General features: G+C 42.8%; 1 protein-coding gene across 2 annotated transcripts; it reads right to left on the bottom strand.

The window, feature by feature from the left end:
* Positions 1-1,952: 1,952 nt before the first annotated feature.
* MPHOSPH8 (M-phase phosphoprotein 8) lies at positions 1,953-21,618 on the bottom strand. 2 transcript variants are annotated; one of them, XM_048493336.1, is made up of 14 exons: positions 21,434-21,618; positions 18,823-18,978; positions 16,626-17,768; positions 14,895-14,994; positions 13,954-14,178; positions 11,916-12,041; positions 11,743-11,831; positions 10,616-10,756; positions 10,088-10,174; positions 7,993-8,147; positions 6,583-6,737; positions 5,626-5,777; positions 3,570-3,653; positions 1,953-2,802 (listed from the first exon to the last, which is right to left on the bottom strand). In XM_048493336.1, the coding sequence occupies exons 1-14, from the start codon at positions 21,590-21,592 to the stop codon at positions 2,761-2,763; spliced, it is 2,814 nt and encodes a 937-aa protein (XP_048349293.1). In that variant the 5' UTR covers positions 21,593-21,618; the 3' UTR covers positions 1,953-2,760. The 2 variants fall into 2 exon arrangements, with proteins under 2 accessions (XP_048349293.1, XP_048349294.1); XM_048493337.1 differs by having other exon boundaries at positions 5,650-5,777.
* Positions 21,619-23,367: the final 1,749 nt, after the last annotated feature.

The raw sequence follows: 23,367 nt of genomic DNA, 5'->3' as shown, positions 1-23,367 counted from the left end.
TCTGTCTTGAACCTTATTTCCCAGTAATTTCATGGGGTGACTCAAAGCCTTGGTACTATGGGAGAGGGAAAAAAACCCTCTGCCCAATTTCCGCATATCATGCTTAATTTAAGAAACGCCTATCATGTCTCCCATTAGCTGTCTAGTTTTAGAAACTGAAAAGTTTCAGCTGCGTCTTGATTGCCCTGCTTTGTATTTGTTCCAGTTCTGTAATACATTTTCTGAGTTATGACTGCTTGAACTGTGTTGCAAGTGAGGCTGCGCCATTACTTTATACAAGGGCATTTATCTAGTGTGGCATTGCTCAAGGACTGTAGGCTAAATAAGCTATATCATTAAAGGTATACAAAGACATTACTATATTAACCATTTCATTTCCAGTCCCTTGCTTGCTTAAGTAATGGTTGTAAAATAGGAAAATTTGCAGTTGAAAATGTGTGAAAACAAGTTATCAAAAACCTGCAATGCTGCCTACTTCCAATTGTGTTAAAATACACAAATGTCCTTATATGCAACCTTTCTATGATGATGACAGTGAAATGTGCAGCACTTACAGCTCAGCCACTGAAGTGTAACAGTTGTTAAATTGTTATTATAGTAACAGCTGTTAAATTGCTATTATTCTTCCACTCGCCCAGTTTCCTGAATTTCAGTGACAACTCACTGTGCATTATTATTATTAGAAGAACAAGAAGAAGAGTTTGGATTTATATCTCCCCTTTCTCTCCTGTAGGAGACTCAAAGGGGCTTACAATCCCTTTGCGCCCCCCCCCCAACAAACACCCTGTGAGGTGGGTGGGGCTCAGAGAGCTCCGAAAAGCTGTGACTAGCCCAAGGTCACCCAGCTGGCGTGTATGGGAGTGCACAGGCTAATCTGAATTCCCCAGATAAGCCTCCACAGCTCAGGCGGCAGAGCTGGGAATCAAACCCGGTTCCTCCTGATTAGAGCGCATGTGCTCTTAATCACTACGCCACTGCTGTTCCTAGTAGTGTATTATGACATGTTTTTGCATATTTAAAGTGCTTCAAGTAGTTCTGTTTAACATTCCACAGCAAATGTCTGTTTTATAGGAGTCTGGTGCTTAGCCAAGTACAAGGGAATATGGAATACTGAATCTGGACTTTCCTCATTTAATCATGTCCTGGTGTTAGGAATAGCTTACATTTTCCATCCTTAGCAAAGAGAGTGGGCTCAGCTATAATTTTTAACATGGTTTTTGTATTTTCTGTGCTTTAAGGTTGGTTCACACATTTCTTTCACCAAACCTATACATTTTACACACAGCTCTGCAGTACATGAAAGCATGTACTACCTCAGACTAGCATAGGCCAAGTCATATAGAAATCACATCTGTAACTGAAATTATGTCTTCCTAAGCAATAGTTGAGGAAAAAACACACCATTTGTTTTGTCCAGAAAATACACCTGAAACTTCCCACACCCACAAGGATCTGGCTATATTTTTCTGTAGCTGATGCTGGATGTTTAAGGCACAATGCTTTCCTAGTGAAGGTACCTTATTGGGTTGACAGTCAGTTGAAATTAGGCTATTGGAAAAAGGCAGGCCTTGGCCAAAGAAGCTTCTTCCTCAACATGACTCAGGGATGCGAAGAACCTCAGAGCTGATACTCTGGCACTGAATTACACACCTGCAATGGCTAGGTAACTTCTTCCAGTCCAGGGGTCTTCTCCCTTTCACAGAACAATAGGCTGTTTTGCTACAGAGAACTTTTGATCACTTCCAGCTTTGTAGAATGTGGGACAAAAAAAATACTATTTTATGTGAAATCTGTTCTGAAACCAGCTACAGCCATTCATTCAAAATGTATAGCAAAAAATCTCCCTGTCACTCTGAAACTGTTACTCAACACAGATTAGCAGAAAGACAAATTGTCTTATTTGTTTCACAATGTTTACTATTACAATCAAGTAGATTTCTATAAGCCATGCAGGTGTTTTACATTTTTATTAGCACAGAGTCACTAAAGAACTGTTGTCAGGCAATTAAAAATGGGTCACTTACAGGGCAACAGGTGTACATTTCAGGAAGAAATTACATGAATTCATGTACATGAATGTATACAGATGACTGGTCTTACAAAAATAACTGGAAAGGATTTGCAAAACTATGTTTTCTCCCCTGTAGCTATTAACTATAAATCAGGAACACTAGAAACTTTTTTTACAATTATGCTGAACCAATCCATGCTTTCTAAGCCACCATCCACAAACCCACCCGTGCTGGATATGTTACTTCAAACAATCCTGTATTAAACAGAAGTGCTGTCTGCCTTGTTACCTTGACATCCACAGCAAGTATAGTTCTTGGAGAAAGGAACAGAAGCTTAAATATAAACACTGTAGTTACAACAACATTTCAGTTTTTACAAATAATTAAGATCCTGGCTTTTTAAAAAAGATTACCTTCAGGGTCTTTGCACCATTCCACATTGTGGAAATGCTGAGATACGCAGTCTGGATGTTACGGCTTAAAAATGGAGTTATAATCATTGGCACAAATACAGGTATATATATACAAAATTAAAACCATCCCGTCGTGGTATTCTTGAACAGCACATCTGCTGGCTAGCACACACATTCATGTGTAAGCGGAGTCCAAGAAAAAGGAGCCAAGGTTGAAACACTATTGGAGTACAGAATGCAACAAGAGTTCCAAACTGCTTTATCACTCAAAACTAATTTTAAAAAATGAGAAAGTACTCCAATAAAAGAATTGCGTCAATGTTAGTTTTGTGAGGTCACTGCAATTTTACTCTGTACGCACCAATGAGCAGTTTTACCTGTAAAAGAAAAAAATTCCATTGATTATGCTTGGTTACAGTCAATGTTGCGTTCAGTTTTCAGTAAAATCAGTGTACGGTTCCTCTTGTTGGCTGTCTTTGGTGGAGATTAAGCTAAGAATTTCACAACCATTGACTATCCTAGGCAATATGAATACAAGGCAAGTGCCTGTCATGGTCACACATACATACGTTACATTTCACAACCTTGGCATCAAAGAGGAACCTTCTCAAACCTCAGTAGTTCCTGTATTTGTCACCACATAAGAACATAAGAACAAGCCAGCTGGATCAGACCAGAGTCCATCTAGTCCAGCTCTCTGCTACTCGCAGTGGCCCACCAGGTGCCTTTGGGAGTTCACATGTAGGATGTGAAAGCAATGGCCTTCTGTGGCTGTTGCTCCCGAGCACCTGGACTGTTAAGGCATTTGCAATCTCAGATCAAAGAGGATCAAGATTGGTAGCCATAAATTGACTTCTCCTCCATAAATCTGTCCAAGCCCCTTTTAAAGCTATCCAGGTTAGTGGCCATCACCACCTCCTGTGGCAGCATATTCCAAACACCAATCACACGTTGCGTGAAGAAGTGTTTCCTTTTATTAGTTCTAATTCTTCCCCCCAGCATTTTCAATGAATGCCCCCTGGTTCTAGTACAGAACAAGATTAATACAGGACGTTATCAGGCTGGCCACTAAGAACACTGAACTAGATTCCAAGCCTTTCTGAAGCATCACAGCAGCACATCCCTCGTTGCTTGCATTACTCACCTTGGCAGTAGGAGCTTCTACCAAACGTATGAAGAGTTTGTTGGGGCCTGGAATCGGGCTGAAGGAGTAAATAAAATGACTGTCCTGAAAGGAGGGAAAAAAGTATAGTTCCAAATGCAAGATAATCCTTTGTTGTCAAAAATATCCCAAGCATTTTTCAGAAGGGAAACCATGTGAGTAACTGCCACATTCACTGTTTTGTTTGTGCTGTTTTTCACCTGTTCTGTGTAAGCCCCGCCCCCAAGCCAACTGTGAGTGCTGATTAGCTGGAAGTCGCTGCCACCATATGTAGACTTTTATATAATAGGATAAAAGGAGGATATGTTCCAAGTAAGTTATTCTGGCTAGGAACTCCCAGATCTAATGCCAATCAGATAACAATGCAAACATCCCCATATTTGGCTGCAATCATCCTGGGATTCTTGCATGGTCTCTGTCCCACTAACTCACCCACTGAACATTGCACTGAATTGTACAGATCAACACACAAATTATTTCAGTCATGGAATCCATAAGAGCAACCACTTCATTCAATCCAGCATCTTATATATCCATGTAAGAGAAGCAAAAGAATGAAGGAATCCCTATGGCTTATGATGGACGAAAACTGGCGTAGAAGGACAAGCGAGTCTCATAATGAAATGGGGTGCCTTTGCAACTGCCCACACAAAGGAGGCCAAAGGGAAGGAAGGCATGAGGGTGGGCAGGTGAGTACCACCCGTTCTCCTGCTAGATCTGCTGGGTGAGCTGGTCTATCCAGGGAGAATGGCAGGTTCTATGGGGCTTGGAGGAAGCAGACAGGATGAGAAGGACATAATGAGAAACCTGGCTTGCCTGGTTATTGACCAGAAGGATAGGATGTAAATCACAGGTGTCAAACTGGTGGCCCTCCAGATGTTATGGACTACAGTTCCCATCATCTGCCAGCATCATGCTGGCAGGGGATGATGGGAACTGTAGTCCATAACATCTGGAGGGGCACGAGTTTGACACCTGTGATGTAAATGCTGATTCCCTCCAACAACAGCTTGCAGAAAGTCCAGGCCAAGGTGCCAAGAACATATTCCTAGCAGAGAAACTGCTGCTCATTTCTAAGCAGATCATTCCCCAAAGTCTTAGCACTCATGTTATGCTTAAATACATGAAGGAAATCCCTACTGCCTGCCAGGACACATAAGCTACTTGATGAACTCAATTAATTGTTTTTCAGTTACAAAAACAGGAATATATTTCTACAGAATATGACAACTCAGTCAACTAAACCTTGACTAATCATGTGCTTGGCAGTAAGTATAAGGACTGTTGCTTTCATTCATTCACTCTTGCCTTCAATATCTGGAATGCTGATTTGATAACCAATATCATTTAGGCAATATTTGAGTACCAAGTAGTGCAGCTAATATACCCAAATATACCTTAAAATACACATTCCTTACCATTTTCATAAGAAACTGGAAAAATGCTTACTTGGCACTGAATCACAAAGTCTAGCCTCTCAGGGAAGTGGCAGAACTCACCCTGGAAAACTCTTAAGTTACTCTAAATAGGATGAATCTCTTGCAGAGATACCACTTCTATATAGGAAGCTGTATGCATCTCACATATATTTAGGTGATAAATGCATATGCATGTGTAACTATGGTGGGAAATCCCAAGTGGCAGAGTTCCCACAGCCTGCATTCAACCCCAGACAGACCTGTACATTCCCGTTAAATTATTTTTGAAGCTTAAAAAAAAAATTAAGCAACTCATGGCAAATTTTAGCCACTACCCTTAAAACCAGGCAGGAGTTGTATTAGAGCGTCCCTAGTTAAGGCCAGCATCTAAAAAACGGGAGTAGAAACTCAATTAGCAGTTAGCGGTCATAATCCTACCTGAACACAGAACACTCTTTTCCCCCATATTCCTCTCTGCTTTTGCAATCTCTTCTGACCCCTAGAAAGAACACTGCTGGGGTTATGGGACCTACAAGGACCAACAGCCATGAGGGTTGGTGAGGCTGGGGATCTAATTAAAATCAAATGGTTAAAAAAAATAAAATTTTAAAATAAATTACATTTTTGTAATGGGAAGGATTTACCAAGAACACAGGCAGCTGGAATTTGTCATTCAAAACGACAGCTTGCACACTGCATGGTCCGCAGAGCCGAGCAACGATGTCTTTTCCAAAGAAGTTTGCGTGGAAAATGAATAGAAGAATCCCAGATCCTACAGAAAAGGAAACAACTGCATTGTTAGAAAGCACAACAAAAGCAGTAAGTCACTGAGGCTATACCTCAGGGAACTTATGAAGGCTGCCTTTCCGCATGCAACTGTTTCAATAGCTGGAACAGGAGTATTCTGAAAACAGCAACAGAGTCTGGTTTATAAAACTCTTCCACTGACTCTCAGAATGCTAATGCCACTGATATAAGATGGCTACCACCTATAGTTCTCTTTAGTGTAACTCAAGATTGTTTTAAAGATTAGCCTTGTTAGAAGTATTCTTGGAAAATACTGGCTTCCTATTCTGAAAAGGAGTTGCTCCTCCTAGATTTCTGGTTGGGTCTCTCTAATAGTAGTGTTAGGCCAGGGGTATCCAACTCTGGTACTTCAGATGTTCGTGGACTACGATTCCCATCAGCCCCTGCTGGCATGGCCCATTGGCTATGCCAGCAGGGCTGATGGGAATTGTAGTCCATGAACATCTGAAGCACCAGAGTTGGTCACCCCTGTGATAGGCATTAGTAGAAGAGTCTCTCATATCAGCAAAGAGGGATGTACCATCCAAGTAATGGATCTGTGGGATCCAACTTTTTGATTTCAATAATTATACAGTAGCTTTTTGATATACTTCCTTTCACTCACAACCCAATCTCCCAACTTCCCCAAGAACCAGATCAACATTCCAGCCATCAACACTGACCCCAACTCTTCTCTCACTTTCAATGGATACCTGAAACATTTCTGCTAGTTCAAACATTTGGGTTCTCAATCCTATGTTTGGGGAAAAAAACTGTATTAAAAACACAACCTTCTGGTACATTCTGTGGGGGTTTATAGGTGAAATCCAAAGAATAATCTGGTCCCTCACAAAGTCGATGACACGCAACATCAAACATGGGTTCCATCAAACTGAGCCGAGCTTCAAAGTACTCCCTGATTGTCTCTTCCGCCACCCGTGAGAGCCTAAAATCAGGAACAGAAAACCATCAACTCCCTGGGCAAAATGTTAGTGCACCTCCTGCAAGCTAGTTTTTACACAAAACTGTAACTGACCTACCAAAAACTGAAAACCCCAACTTCTTGTCAAAACCAATGTGCAGGCACCACAGATTCGTGGGACTTCTACAATGCGGGTGAGGGCCTCTACATACACCACACCCTTCACTGTGGTATAAAAACACAACTCAGGGTGCTGGAGAAGCATAGCCTACTACGATTGCCCCTGCCCCAATGAGGATGACACATGAACTTTTTTCTTGTGCAGTGCAGAATATCCCTTGCCACAAACGAAGCATATAAAGCAGAGAATTGACGGAGTCGGCTCACGCAGCCGACAGAAAGAGCTCCCAGGATACCGCACTTCCTTCCTCAGGGTCTTCTTGCTACCCTCATCCTGAAGCCACTGAAAGATTTACCCTCTCGAGGCTCTGTATGGCAGGCTGACCTTTTCTGAACATGGGCTCTGAGGACGCACGTCTTTAAGAGTCCAAAATTCCAAGTCTTTTTGTGCAAAAGGGACAACTCTCCACCAGAAACCTCCTAATGAGCCAGGGAAAACAGGGCTCCAAAGACTTATACCCCTCAGCTGATCGTTCTTTCAACAGAACAGGAACAGCCCTGGTTATTAAGGGCTGTTAACTCCCATTGGAATTTTACAGGTTTCTGCTTCTAATCACAACAGTATTAAGAATCCAAATGTTCATAACAACTGGGGATTTTGCTAATCCCGCTCCAAGTAAGCGGTGACAGGTCTATTTTTAGGATTTTGTCCACAAATTATTTCTAGGTCAGCTGTGTTACAACAGCATATTCAAAAGTTGTGGATGGATTTTCACTTTTAACATTTACTGCAATGGCCTGATCAGATGAGATTTTGGAGGAAATGCAGCATCAATTTGTGCATGTTCCACAACTGAATTCCACCCCCAATCCCCCAAAAAGGAAATAAGGGCTCACTTCTGAAGGAGGAAAACTGATCAGTCAAGGCAGTATCCCTCATGAGGGACTGACATTGCTAGCACCTGAACCTTTGCCTAGGCGTTTCTAACCCTTCCTAACTTCAGGGTTAGCGGTGCAAAAATCTTTCAAGTTCATTCCAAAGCCTGACCACATTCCACTAGAAACATTGCCTGAGCTTGCTCAGAAAATGAGTTCAAACTGTGACACCAAGATATCTGCTTTACTGTGGGTTTGGAGCTCTCCCTAAGCAAGTACTTACGTAGCCAAGTGACTTCTAAGGAGCTCATACACTAGCAAGTTATTACACTGTTTAGCAAAATGAAGGGCATTGCTCTGGTGCTTGGATGAAATGTTGCAGTCTGCTCCACTTTCAATCATAAGCCGGACAATATCGTAATTTCCTCTCTTGCAAGCCTGCATGCAGAAGTTTAGAAAGCAACAGGTAAATAGAAGAAGAAGAAGAGTTTGGATTTATATCCCTCCTTTCTCTCCTGCAGGAGACTCAAATGGGGCTTACAATCTCCTTGCCCTTCCACCCTCACAACAAACACCCTGTGAGGTAGGTGGGGCCGAGAGCACTCCGAGAAGCTGTGACTAGCCCAAGGTCACCCAGCTGGCATGCGTGGGAGTGTACAGGCTAATCCGAATTCCCCAGATAAGCCTCCACAGCTCAGGTGGCAGAGCTGGGAATCAAACCCGGTTCCTCTAGATTAGATACACGAGCTCTTAACCTCCTACGCCACTGCTGCTCCATACATAAAAAATACATAAAAACATTCCAAAATTCGTTGGACACAAATATACTGGACCAGGAACTACCACGAAAAGGAATCCAAAATGACTTTTGCAAAATGTTTAACCATTTTGGAGATAACACTGGCTTCAGCAGCACCAATAGCCCTGCCTCCACCACTCCTTCAATTCTTAAGGAGAGCCTAGGAAATGGGCTAGGAGGGAAAACAGGAGGATGAAGCTCCTATTTTTCCTATACATGCTCTTGTCATGGCAAAGGAAAACACAGCCTGTATTCTATTCTGATGTTAATGAGTTGGATGCCAATTACTGCCAGTGGAGAGTGTGCAGATCTCCAGTGGTCCCACCTGACTCCTGGGAAGAAGATTCCTCAAGTTATGGGAGTACAACTTCAAGAATTTGCTTTCTAGGGATAAGAAGGGATTTAAAGAGAGGTAATAAAGGTCTGCCATTCTAGTAGCAGTAGGTATGCTATGTTCCACATAAAAATGATAGTAGGCTGTATATTCCTCCACCAGACTAAGCATGCCGGATCTTCTTTATTGCAGAATGCTCCACCTGGGTCTACTGCCTACCTAGCCTGCTCCCCCTATCTGTTTGAAAGTAAAAATAGTTTTGGCATGAATGCTCTTGTATCAAAGTACCATGTTCAATAATGCACAAAATGATGGTTTTGACAAAGGCAGTTCATAAAAATGTATAATTCTCATATTTGTTTGGGACTATATTCTAATGAGGAAGCATACAACTTTCTCAGCCACTGCACTTAGACTGACTGAGCTGTCATCTTTACGTGGAAAGGCTCCAACCCCATGTTCTCCTTCACAGGAGTGCTCTGGAAATACTACTGCAGAAGAAGTTGCATGGCCAACATGATCCTGGAATGATTTTCTTGCATACTTTTCTAGAGTGGCAGATTCCAGTGCTGTATTTTAAAACAGGATATGATGAATGAACTCATTGTTAATATTCCATCTAGTCCTCAAGGGCAACGCTGGCCCACTACTTCTAGTTCAGCTGGCCCAGTTGTTAAGGGATTAGTCTATCCAGAACTGTGATATCCGTACACAGCTTGTCTTTTGGTTTGCTACTGTGCCACGTCTCTTTCCTTGTCTGAGCCTGGCAAAACAAGCATTAACCTCATGGGCCAACAGATTCAAAGTGAAGGCTAAGTTCAGGTCTCATATTAGCAACGAGTTCATCCATCATACCCTGCTTTAAAATACATCACTACGAAGATCTGTGTTATTCAACAACATGACATGGTGTTGTAGGAATGCACTACTTCGGAGTGTGGTGGCGTCTCCTTTGGAGGTTTTTAAAGGGAGACTGGATGGCCATCTGTCAGGGGTGCTTTGATTACGTATTCCAGCATTGCAGGGGGTTGGATTTTGATGGCCCCTTGGGGTCTCTTCCAACTCTATGGTTCTATGGGGTTTAGCGACAGATCCGAGGACTTCCAACACAAAGGATTACCTTGCATTTGGGTTATTATTCATTTAAAAGAGTTTTCAGAGGGAACAGTATCCGAGCAGACATGCTCAGACTGACCTCAGTCCCTGGAGGCTTACAAGTTACATAAACAACACAATGATTTATACCTTCATTAAAGCAGTTTCACCACTATTCTGTTGCAAATTTACACACGCCCCAGCTTCCAAAAGGATGGCAACAGTTGTTAGGTTGTTCTACAAAAAACACAATGATGTAAATGTAAATATGGAAATACAGAAATTTCTATATTTTGCTCCTCCCATTGCTCCTGGGGTTATCTGACCACCCCCCCCCCCCCCCCCCCCCGGCCAGCATGCTTCTACTATTAACTTCAGCCTTTTCTTAGTGAGGAAGAAGTCAAAGTCAGGAGCTTGTAAGCACAGTGTTTGATATTCTATCATCTCGAAATATTCCACAAAACACTAGAAATTTAAGTTGTTGCTTTGGTTTCTGTAACTGAGAAATCCTGTTAAGACAAGTAAAAATGTGAAGATTGGGAAGTTTCACAATCCAAGCAGTCAATCAGATTGCCAGCTACGTGTCATTTAACCACTTTTCCCCCAAGCAAGCTGGGAGAAACAGTTCTGACAGAAGTTCTGGAGGAAAACAGCAAAGTAGGCAGAAAAGTCAAAAACCTTTTCTGCTGCGTGAATCAGTGCCGTCGTTCCATTTTTCTGTCTGCAGTTCACTTTAGCTCCTTTCCGGACGAGGAGTCGAAGGATGTCATCGTGACCTCCAGCAGCAGCGAGCATCACAAGAGTCATTCCACTAGAATCCTGCAACAATAGTACATTCATGTTTGGTTTCCTGCATTACAACTCTGATTGTTAAGGTGCAGAAGAGGTACAACATTGAGAGGTCAGTCATAAAGCCACATGGTCAGACTTATATACAGGCCGCCATTGTGAATTTTTCCATTCTTCAATACAATGTTTAGTGTACAGAGCAGAAATGCTCATCCTGTGTTGTTTACAATCCACTTTGACCAGAAGGTCCTTACAGGCTACCAACGCTAACATTTCACATGGGTAGCAGAAATGACTGGCTCTGGAAAAACTACTGACCAACCCAAGTTTGTCCTTCTGCTTCTGTCAGTGCACAGCAAGAGGGAAATTCCCATCTTCAGCCAATGAATATTCCACAGTATGCTTCAAGGATGCCAAGGAGACAAGTAATCCATTTTAAATAATTTAGTGATCTCACCCCAAAGGGTCAAACAATTATTCTAGTTCACCTCCACATGTTGCAAATCCACAATAATATTGTATGCTACATTCAATTCAACCAGATGGTAGTAGTAGTAGAAGAAGAGGAGGAGAAGGAGTTTGGATTTATTTATCTCTCCTTTAAGGAGACTCAAGGTGGCTTACAAGCTCCTTTCCCTTCCTCTCCCCCACCCACAACAAACACCCTGTGAGGTGGGTGGGGCTGAGAGAGTTCCGAAGAACTGTGACTAGCCCAAGGTCACCCAGCAGGCTTCATGTGTAGAAGCGTGGAAACACATCTGGATCACCAGATAAACCTTTGCCACTCAAGTGGAGGAGCGGGGAATCAAACCCGGTTCTCCAGATTAGAATCCAGCTGCTCTTAGCCACTACACCACGCTGGCTCTCTTTATCTCAATAAGGATAAAGCAGTCTGCCAGCATATTTCCTTCAGCATTTGTATGTTCTATCGTTTACTGAAACACTCAAATTAGTAAACCTTGCCTGTATTTTTACTGAAAGAATACTGTTAGTTTTCATACACAAAAAGGGATTACCTCCTGATCAAGATTATAGTCTTCGTTGGAATTAAGTGCCATCTTTACTGTAGCGTAATGTCCATTTTTAACAGCTTCACGCAGCTGAGCTAAAAGAGAGCAAGTTCGACAGAAATAAATCAGTTGCAAACGGGGAGGAATGAAGCCGCTCCATCTCTGTAGCTTTTACTCACTGGAGGTTACTGCTTCCTTTGGCAAATGGTTCTCGTCTTTTCCGTACAGGTGCTTCTGGAAATCTTCTAGCGTTAGCCACTCGAGTTGCATGTCCATCCCCAAGCTCACGGTCTGTTGCTTTGTCTCTACCAAGTTGAAATTTTTAGGTGAAAAGGGGGGGGGGGGGCTGATCAGTTTTGTCATCAGTAAATCACCACCTTTACAGATGTCAGGATGAATAGAAAACTGAATGAGGGGAGTTCTGTTATGACAAGAGGGCCAACCCTTCTATTAACTGCAGACCTAGTACTGCTTCTCCCTCTGCCCCGATACTCTCAGACGATACCTTCGGCTAATGCAAGAAGCCCTTGGGAACCCCTGAACCATCCACTTCAAGACAGATGAAAAATAAAAATTCATGGTGCAAATCTGGCTGCAGCATTCTCTTGGGTTTAATTACTTAAGAAGAGAAGAAGAAGAGTTGGATTTATATCCCCCCTTTCTCTCCTGTAAGGAGACTCAAACTCCTTTCCTTTCCCCCCTCACAACAAACACCCTGCTAGGTAGGTGGGGTTGAGAGAGCTCCGAAGAACTGTGACTAGCCCAAGGCCACCCAGCTGCCATGTGTTGGGAGTGCACAAGCTAATCTAGTTTGCCAGATAAGCCCCCATGGCTCAAGTGGCAGAAGGCAGGAATCAAACCTGGTTCTCCAGATTAGAGTGCACCTGCTCTTAATCACGACACCACGCTGGCTCTCCACTTAGTCATCCTCATCCAAATAGAAACAAGGCCATAGGGTGTGCACCTGCATTCCCGCATATTAATCTATTTGCTTGCCCTCCATAGCCCATCTGTCCCCATGGTAGAACATTCACTATTCTCTGAGGAAAGCTGGTCTGCTGCGGCCATGAATTGCAGGCTTTTTACACTAACAAACTTCCCCGTGGTGTTAAATCTCACAAAAAAAATGCCACAATAATTACATTGTATTTAAGGTGCCACAGGAGTTCGGGAATAGATCCTGTAAACCATGAGCACAGGGGTACTTACTGAAGCTGATCAGACCTGCCTTCCCCTCCCCCACCCACCCACCCACCCACTGAAGATTTGCATGATTTTAACTGATTCCTCTTTTTCAATGTAGCCCCGCCCCCTGGTTGCATTTAGAGGATGAGTCTCCTTGGAACTCTACTGCCATCGTTTGGGGAGTAAAGACCACATGGATCACAATGTTTTCTGGGGTTGCTTTACACATCCCAAGTTATTGCATAAAACGCCATGTACATTAATTGCACTGTATAAATAATAGGGAATGCTTTTTTAAAATGTGAGTTGGCTAATAAACTGTTTGCTGTGAAATTATGCACGCGACTAATTATCCAGACAGGGGAACATCCAGTTAAAAAGGTACCATTGCAGAGCAATTCATTTTATGGGGCAGACATCCAAGGTCAACAGATGCCATCCCTAAGACAACTGGGCTGCAATGGAGAACAATATAATAGATTTAGGGATGTCTTTAATGCTGTCAAGCTGGTTGTGGTGGGTTTTCCGGGCTGTGTGGCTGTGGTCTTGTTGATCTTGTTCCTAACGTTTCACCTGCATCTGTTGCTGGCATCTTCAGAGGTGTATCACAGAGGGAAGTCTGTTACACACTGGGTCCGCTGTCAAGCTGCTTCCACTTTATGGCAATCCCATTAATTAATTAACAACCTCCAAAACACCCTATAATTAACAGTCTTGCTCAAGTCTTGCACATTGAGCGCCATGGCTCTCTTTATGGAGTCAATCCATCCCATGTTGGGTCTTCCACTTTTCCTGCAGCCTTCAACCTTTCCTAGCATTACTGTCTTTTCCAGTGACTCTTGTCTTCTCTGCTTGGGGACGGAAAGAGCTAAAAAGGGTGAGCAGGAAAAAAAAACTTACGTATTACTGGGAACTTGTGTCTCAAACAGGTTGGGATTCTTAAAGGTGCCAGTCTTAAGTATACTAAATCCCTAGCTGCATCTAGCACTTGTTCCAAGCAATGATGTCAATGTATGATGTCATACTTCTTACCTGGACAATCCTCAATGGCATCACGGTCACCCTCTGCCGCAATGTAAGCCCAGGTATCCGTCTCATCCCGTGTACTCTTATTGTCCTTATATCTATTTCTCAATTTCAGTTCCTCTGTAGGTCGACAATCCTGCGCAGAGTCGTCGCTCTTTCGATTGTCCAAATCATTTTTTTCTTCCAAAGAGAGGTTAAACACATCAAATGCACTTTTCATCTCCTTCAAATCTGGAATGGAGAGTTATTATTATTACTATGGTTGGCATAAATCACAGTCCATAATAACTGTTGCATAAAGATTTCCTGAACACCCACAATGTTATTGAGGCGGCTACCTTAGAGAAGGTGATCATGAGGTCATTCCTAAAGGACTGTCTAATTTAAATTTCCCTAAAGTTGTCATCTGCTCTTACTACTTAACATGCAAAGGAGGGGAGGGGAGGGGTCCTGGCATCTGGACATGGCCCACCCACCCTAGCGGAGGGAGGGGTGGTATGCAAGGGAGGGGAGGGGGCCCGGCATCTGGACATGGCCCACCTACCCTAGTGGAGGGAGGGGTGGCATGCAAGGGAGGGGAGGGAAGGAGAGGAATTCCATTTATGGCAAATGTGCAGTTTATGGCCTAATTTAAATGGTAGTAGGCAGGCAGTGTTTTTAACATGAATGAATGAATGGGATAAAGTTAAACACTACCATATACCAAAATTAATCTTTGCCAGAATAGCACTGAAGAAAACAAATGAAAACTAACATTAGGCTCTTCTGCCCTTCCCTAAGATATTAGCACTAAGCATGTTAGGACAAATTATACCTAAGATTAAACATGTTTGCTGTATAAACCTTACCTCCAGCAAGAAATACGACATCCTGTATTATAGCAGTGGGAGGTAGATTAAACAAATATGTCAGAATTCCTGCAGGGATCTTAAGAGTTTCACACTTACTTCTGAATACTTTCTGTTCTTTCCTGCTCTTTTCTTCCTTTTCAGAGTCATGCCTCTTTTGGGGCTTATCTTTAACTTCAATCTTTTTGGCTTCCTTCTCCTAAAAATGAAAGCAAAATATAAAAACAGCACTCTCTTTCCACCTTGACCTGAACAGATCAGGCTAGCTTGTCAGATTACAGAAGCTACGTAGGATCAGGCCTGATTGGTATTTTGATGGCAGACCACCAAGGAATACCACGCAAATGGGCAAATTAGCTCTAAACAACTGTTACCTGGAAAACTCTACATGGTTGTTGTAAATTGGGGCAACCCCTCCCCCCCCCGCCTCTTTTTGGGGAAATGAAGCAAGAACAATGTTTTCTGGTATCATACTTCTTCATTTTCTCCACATAATTGTGCTAAAAACCACTCTTCTGCAGCAGTTATGGTCGAACAAATGCCAAATTTTGGCTCTGTTGTCCATATTCTTCTGTTAATGTTTGGATGCAAATTTGTTCATAGTATAAGAATCAACAAACATGGAGGCAAACTGAAGCATAACTAGTGAAGGACTAAATCTAAAAAAAATACTTCAAAGGCTTGTGCCAAAATTCAAAGCTCTTTTAAAATACATGCAAGGGTTTGGTCATGCCTGAGGAATACACAAATGGCCATGCTTTAACCTCTAGGAGGCAGTCTTTTCATTTATTTCAAATATTTACACACACCCCCTTTCCTTTCTGCCAGAGGGCTCACAATAATGCAAAAGACAATGATTAAAACTGCTAATTTTTTAAAAAAGCGTTGTAAAATAACACTAATGAATTTTTTTAACTTACCAACTCTCATCAACACACCCACCTAAATAACCCTGCTCTGCATCTTTTCTAGCACCCTTGCCTCTTTAATATACCTGAACCAGCCAAACCATGACTGGAAAAGGCTCCTGGCTAAGCTGGATTGGGCCTTCTTGTGAGTGGAATCACAAGCAAAAACGGAGAATGGTTTCAGTGTAGAAATGTGAAAGCCCAGGGAAGGGAGAGGGAAACACCTCCCGACTTTTGGATACTTGGAAATTGGATACTTATTTACTTCATTTATACCAGGGGTGTCCAACTCTGGCGTCCCGATGTTCATGGACTACAGTTCCCACCAGTCCCTGCCAGCACGACCAATTGACCATGCTGACAGGGACTGATGGGAATCGTAGTCCATGAACATCTGGGGTACCAGAGTTGGACACCCCTGATTTATACCCTGCCCTTCTCCTCAATGGGAACTGAAAGCAATTTACACTCTTCTCTTCACCTCCATTTCCCCCTCACAACAACCATGTGAGGTAGCTTTGGCTGAGAGTATGAGACTGCCCAAAGATCACCCTGCAAAGCTTCCGTGATGGAGATCCTACTTCAGCTCTATAACCACTACATTATCAGTCATTATGTTTTTTTTAAAGGCCTAGAAAAATACCAGAACACTGATGCTCTTTATTCATTGAAGCAACAGGGATAAAACAATTTGCATTCTCAGAAGCAGCGACCAAGATGGTCAGCCTTGCTGGTTACAACCATTTAATACCACCAAAAAAAATATTAGGACAACGGGTGAAAACACGAGGGGGAAAAATGACAGGTGAAACATGCTTTGGAAACACCCCCACCCCCCACCCCAAACAGGAATACAGAGTGGACAAAGATGCTCAGAAAAGAAAACTTAAGTGCAGGAACTTTAAAGTTGAGTCATAGTTACCTTTGATGACGTACTTCTGTCCTTTGAGATGTCCTCTGCATTATTTTTAGGGAGTCCTTTCTTGCTGGCCGCACTCCCACCTTTACCGCAGTCGGAATCCAGGACAAATTTCTCAAACATAGAAAGTTCCCCGTGAGAATGCCTCTCTTTTGTTTTCTCCTCATCTGCTCTCCAACTGATAATTTTCTCTTTGCCATCTGAAGCGGCAGACTTTGGAAGCCCCACATCCCGCGCGTGGCTCTGGCCTGACTTTGCCTCTTTGTACTTCTGCTTCGTATGGTTGCTCAGCTCCCCTGCGGAGTCTGTGGATTTGTGCCCTCGCTCATCGTTGGACGGCCTTGAGCCTTTCTGCACTGGGGCAGGCACAGCAGACCTCTTGTGCTCCAGCTCAACAGCCAATCTTGCTTTCTCTGGTAGTTTCTGCTTTTTGTGCGAGCTTTTCTTCTCCAGGTGCCTGTCTCTGGAGTCCACTTTCCTGCTGTCCTCGGGTTCTTCGGGCCTTTTGTGTTTCTTCTTCTTTTTCTTCACTTTCACTTCACAACTATTGTCTGTGCTTGTTGAGCTGTCTGGATGCTTTTCCACCACTAGAACCCGAGGCAGACTTTCCTCTTCTGCCTGATCTTTCCCAGAAAATATTTTATGTTTTTCCTCACTGCTGTCTGAGTCCAAATCCACAGATTCATCATCAATACCTGGAGAAAATGAACTATCCAGCATGCCGGGTTCAAAATCTAACTGCAGAGCACTGGATCTATCCTTTTGAAAGTGTTTATTTTCCTTAAATTCCTCTTTTATTTTTTTCTTTATATCTTTAAACTCTCCTTTCTTTTTACTGCTGTCTTTTGAATCTTCTCTCCTCTGTTTTTTGGAATCTTTTGTGTCCTCTTTCACCTCCGAAGTCCTTTTCTTTGGTTTTGAATCTGAAGTCAAACTTTCAGAGGAATTTTCACGTTCTAGCACAGGTCTCTCTTTGCCTTTTGCTAATTTAGATTTTTTCTTTCTCATTTCATCTTGGTATTTGTCCTCCCTCTCTTTAGATTTTTTCTTTTTCTTGTTTGGAGACAGGTCATCTTTTGTATCACTTTGCCAGTCACTATCTGCTTCAGAATCTGCTTCAAATAAATCATCGTTTAAAGGCAGTTTCTGGGGGGGGGGGGGGGGGGGGGGGGAATAGAGATAGAAGAAGAGGTTTATTTTAATCATCTAGAATTTTAACACACCTTTAGTATAGTAGAAACCTACAGAAATTTTCTATCTAGTGAAAATATTATCAGGTTGCACCTCTGAAAGAGCTCTATGATTCTGTGTTTCTCCAAAGGGACTGACAATATCAAGCTACAAGTGGAACCTCGGTTTTCGTCACCCTCGCTTTTTTGTTTGTTTCGGGTTTCGTTGATCGCCTGGGCGAAAAAGTCGACTCGGTTTTCATCAATTTCCGTCGCCTGCTGTCATTCAAAACCGTGGCAATAGAGGGCGACCCAGGAATGCAAGGTAGGTGGCCCTATGGTGCCTCGGTTTTCGTCGGTTTCAGTTTTCGCCGGCTCCTGCCGAACGGATTACCAACTAAAACCAAGGTTCCACTGTATGTAGAAAACACAAGATACACTGAAAAATGGAGTTTATCCAACAACTGTGCCAGAAAAGAAATGGGAAGTGGATTCAATGCAGAGGCACAAATACCATCTTTCAGTACAATAAATGATCTCCCAGATCATTAAACTTAACTCAGAAGTTAACAAACATAATACAATCAGAAAGAAATTAAAGCGCTACCAGCTGTGACCACAAAAAAGACCTAAAATTAGTTATTGACTAATGAGCACAAACCTACCACATCCTGAGGCAGGCCTGAGATCTACCAAGGTTGGTACGGTCTATTCTGATAGGCAGCAGCACTCTATAGCAGTGGTTTCCAACCTGCGTACTTGCCATAGCGGTTGGGGGTATGTGAAAAAATGACACAATCGGTTTGCTAATATGAGGGCACAGGGAAACGGGTTGTCAAGAGATATGCGAGTTAAAGAAAGGTTGCTCTGTGGGATCGGCCTTTCACATCCTCTACTTCCCAGTCCTTTTAACTGAAGATGCCAGGTGAGGGACTGAATTCTAATCCTTCCCCATGAAAAGCATGTGCTCTACCAGAGCCATAGATCCATCCCAAAAATCAATGGATGATGAGAGATGAAACCAAACATACCTGTACCTCTTTTTTAACAGGTTTTGGTTTAGCATCCACTATTTTCTTTTGAAATTCAAGAAGTACTTCCTTACAGTCTTCTAAATGAGCCTCAGGTTCCCATGTATCATCATCCGACGAATATCCTTTCCACCGCACTTTGTACAGTATTTTGCCCTGTTGAGCACAGACAATTATATAAATGCACAATAAAGGTAAATTTTCGCTAACAAAACAGGTCTTTATAACGATTGTGAAATGTCTAGAAGTAAAACTCAGTGGCTCATACCAATCACAGAAGCAAAAAAAACCCAGACTACCCACAAACAATATTCTATATACTTGGAAGATTCCCTAGTTATGTAGAGGAGTATATTAATCAAAAGAAGAACACCCAGAAGCCCAACAAGGAGCAATTATGCTCCAGAGGATCTGGATTGTAGAAAGCTGACGAGATTCAGTAAAAAGATAAAACAAAAATACAATGGGAAGCAGAAATTGCTGCCCTGAGACGAATAGAATCCTGGAGGGAGAAAGATGAAAAATTCCAGAACCATTTTAACCACGCCCCTACACAGTTTCTCATGGGGCTCCACCTTATAATAAAGTAGCAGGAAAGCAAGGATGAATGAAGATTTTTGTGCACAGATGACAGCTGTGGGCAATGTTGGCACCGGCCAGTGACAAGCTTTTAGTAAGTGGAATAGGCAAGTTCAAAACAGAAGTGAAAGGCATTTATGTTATCTAGTTTGTGCAGCCACAAAACAGTAGTATGCAACTCTGGCGTGGATAGTGAAGACTAAAATAGTTCAACAATATTTGGCTCCTATAATTCAACTAGTGACTTTTATATCTCAATTATAAGTCTTGACCATCTTTGCTTAAAAGTGAGAGAGGGACAGGGAAATGTCGTACTCTGACCAAGTACATATCCGTACTATAAACAGTTCTACATTTTTGGGTTTCTGCCAAAGAATCTAGTGAGTTGTCATTTAGTAAAGGTGCTGAAAATTTTTCTGTCTGTTGAAGTGAAGCAGAAATCAAATAGCTGCTTTTAGAGTCCCCAAAGTTTATGCTGGAATAAACTTGGTTAGTTTTAAAAGTGCCACTTGATTTCTGCTAAATTTTGTTAGAGATCCCTATCACATTAGAAGAAGAGTTGGACGTAGGGGCTCAAAGGGGCTTACAAACGCCTTTCCCTTCCCCCTTTGCAACAAACACCCTGTGAGGTAGGTGGGGCTGAGAATGCTCCAAAGAACTGTGACTAGCCGAAGGTCACCCAGCTGGCATGTGTTGGAGTGCACAAGCTAATCTAGTTCACCAGATAAGCCTCCACAGCTCAAGTGGCAGAGCAGGGACTCAAACCCAGTTCTCCAGATTAGAGTGCATCTGTTCTTAACCACTATACTATGCTGGCTCTCAGTATACCCCAGTATATACATGTCCAGTAAAGAGAGAAAAACAACAATGAAACACTGAGAAATGAAGAACTGGTTGATCCGTTATTTCAAGTAACAATGTACTTCTTTCAAGAAGTAACAATGAAATTACTGAAGTGTTTAACTAACTCTTTTATTGGGGGGAAGAGTGCACTATATGGTTGGACAGAAATAACTTTGCACTTGCAATAGAAAATGATTTGAGCAGCAAGATTTTTTCCTATCTGGTTTAAAATTTTTAAATGTGTTATTTTATTTATACTGTTTTTGTTGAGGTTTTTTAATTTTAACCTGTGAAAGTCACCTAGAGATGCAAGTATGAGGTGGGATATAAATATTTATAAACAGATATATAACAACCTTTTTTGGGGTAGTTATATGCATGTATTACATAAATGTACATATACGTACAGCTATATGTACGCGGTATTTTTCAAATGGAAGGACTGTGTATAATCCTGAAGAGTTTCATACTATGGACAATTAAGCATTTTTAAAAGCACTCCTATGGATCCCAAAACTTTCTTCAAAACAGAAACGACTATTTTTCACAAGAGGACTAACTGAAGCTCTTCTAGAGCTGTAATACTGGTCTGTCGCAGCTAAAATTAAACAGCAGTCCAGTGGCACTTTAATATCACTTCTGCACAAGCTTTTGCAAGTCAGAGCTTGCTTTATCAGATGCGTGAAACCCATAAACACTTCAGGCATCTGACAGTGCAGTACAACTCACCAAAACTTAACAATGGTACAATTCAGTCAGTTTTGAAAGGGCCATCAGATTCCTGTTTCATTTTACTGGTGCAGACAAGCATGGCTGCACGTCTGGAATTTTTTAAAACGGGGCACTGAAGAATTCCCTCCCATGTATCCACATTTTGGATACACTTTTTAACAGCTTATTAGTGCTTTGTGATCATGCAGGTAACTTTGATCGTCTCTTTCATCTTCTGATTTGTCTCACAAGTGGTCAGGCACCTTGGAGAGATAAAGAGTTCCTTTAAGAGGCAAACCCCCTCGCTTTCCCTTATGCAGTAGGAAAAGGTCACTGAGCTCTCCCAATGCTCACAGTCACATGCCACCCCCCCCCACCCCCCCAAGAATAGACTAACAGGAGAGAGACGCTACCCTCCTCCTCCTCAATGGAAAGGATCCTGCGCGGTCCGCTCTTTCCCTCCCCCCTCCAGACTCACCCCTTCAGCCTTCACGTCCAGGATCTTCTCCACCTCGAAGACATCTTCCTCGTCCTCCTCGCTGTCGTCCCCGCCGCCGCCTCGTCCCCCGCCGCCTTTCTCGCCGGCGGCCTCCACCTTCTCCTTCGCCTCCGCAGCCTCACTCACGGCCGCCGCCATGTTGGGGTCAACTCACCCCCCTCCCCGCAACGTCGGAAGCCTACAGCCGCTGCGACATTCGCGCCCCGCCCCCCACACACAAACCCGAGTCACAGAAACGCGGCTGTCTCAAGCGGGTAGCTTGGTTGGCGGCGCAAACTCGCGGGAGCCAATCAGCGCCCCCAACGGGATTGTCGCGTCGACAGCAACAACCGCCAATCAAGGCAGGCCTGGAGGAAGCGGCCAATAGAGCAGGAGGAACCAATCAGAGAGCAACCGCCGAAAGGAGCGCGCGCGTGCGGGGCGCGGGGGTCCTGTGGCATCTGGGCGGGGTAGCGAGGCTGCGATGGGGTCCGCTCTGTTGGAATCCGCTCAGAAGTGACCGAGGAAGGAGAAAGTTTTGTGAAAACTCTTCCTGAGAAAAGGGGTGTGTGGAAATCCCCAGGCTCAATGCTGCTGACTGCAAAAACTCGAGTTTGCAGTGAGGTGTCGTAGAAGTATTCCTGTTGCTTTGTAGCTAACGGATGTCAGCCTGGGAAATCTCCTGGATTACGGTTTATCTCCAGACTACAGAGACAAGTTCTCCCGAAGAACATGGTTCCCTTGGACAGTAGATTCCATGGCGTTACACTCCACTGTCGCCCACAGACTCTACCCCCAGATCTCCAGGAATCTCTCAATCTAGAGCAGGCAACTCTATAGATATAGAATGTAGCTCAGTCCCAAACAGGTTTGTAAGCAGTAGTGGGGCTGATGATGCATAAGTGCACGATGAAGAAGATTTTACAAGTGTTTGTGGTTTATGTTGTATTATTTCCATTTTTTTCTTATTAGAAGTAAAATAGTTTGGGAGATGTCCCTCCACCAGCATGGGAAAACAGGACGCTCTTCCTCAGCATCTCCTGTTGGAAAAAAAAAACTCCTACACTGGTGGCTGCATGGGAGGTGGGATTTACCATCTTGTCTTCTATGTTGCAATTGATTTTCTATTTTGTCTGTACTGCTTTTCTCCTGGTATTTCATACCTCAGACTATTTTAGTTGCATTGCCTTTTTTAATTGTCCTGTCCTGTTATTGTCCTGTTATATTTTTAATTGGTTTATGCTGTTTGATTGCAGTGTTTGTATATTTTGTAATCTTTCTCTATATATTCTCTATATGTAGGCTATATTTGAAGTAAATCAATATGAAATGAACTGTTAATATTTGAAAACACACATTCCCAGTAACTCTAAGATATTAACCACAATCAAGTTAAAGACACAGGAATACAAAATATATTTGTCTGAAAAGCCAGCAAAATCGCACCACATACCCTTGAATGTTAATTTAATACCAAAAAGTATGCTGCATGGTTCTTGAGGGACCAAGACAACCCTGAGACCTTTTCTGCGGGGCAATGCTCCCTTCATCAATCACTCAAGTAGTGGCTTGTATTAATTTCTTGGAGTCTTTGCCCAGAATTTATCCTTATCATTGACCTCCTTTGGACAAAATTTCTTACAGTTGAATATGCCCAGAGAAGCAGGGATATGTTTCACGATGCGGAAATTTGGACCCAATACTTCTGCCACCCAAAACTGTACAAAGACAGAGTGATCTGCATTGTTTGAATGTCATTCTGTCCATATTGTTTCATATTTTGTCAAAGTATTTATCAATTAACTCCTGTGGCATATTTAATAGATGAGGGGCCTTGACTTGCTGGCCTGGCTTCATTGCAGTATTTGGCACAGAGAGGTGGTACCTTCATTTTCCTGCTAGTGCTTGGGCTCCCGGGATTTGAGGAAGCCCAG

Source organism: Sphaerodactylus townsendi, linkage group LG04 (assembly GCF_021028975.2).
Source record: "Sphaerodactylus townsendi isolate TG3544 linkage group LG04, MPM_Stown_v2.3, whole genome shotgun sequence".
Taxonomy (NCBI): domain Eukaryota; kingdom Metazoa; phylum Chordata; class Lepidosauria; order Squamata; family Sphaerodactylidae; genus Sphaerodactylus; species Sphaerodactylus townsendi.
This window is presented reverse-complemented; position numbering and strand designations above follow the sequence as displayed.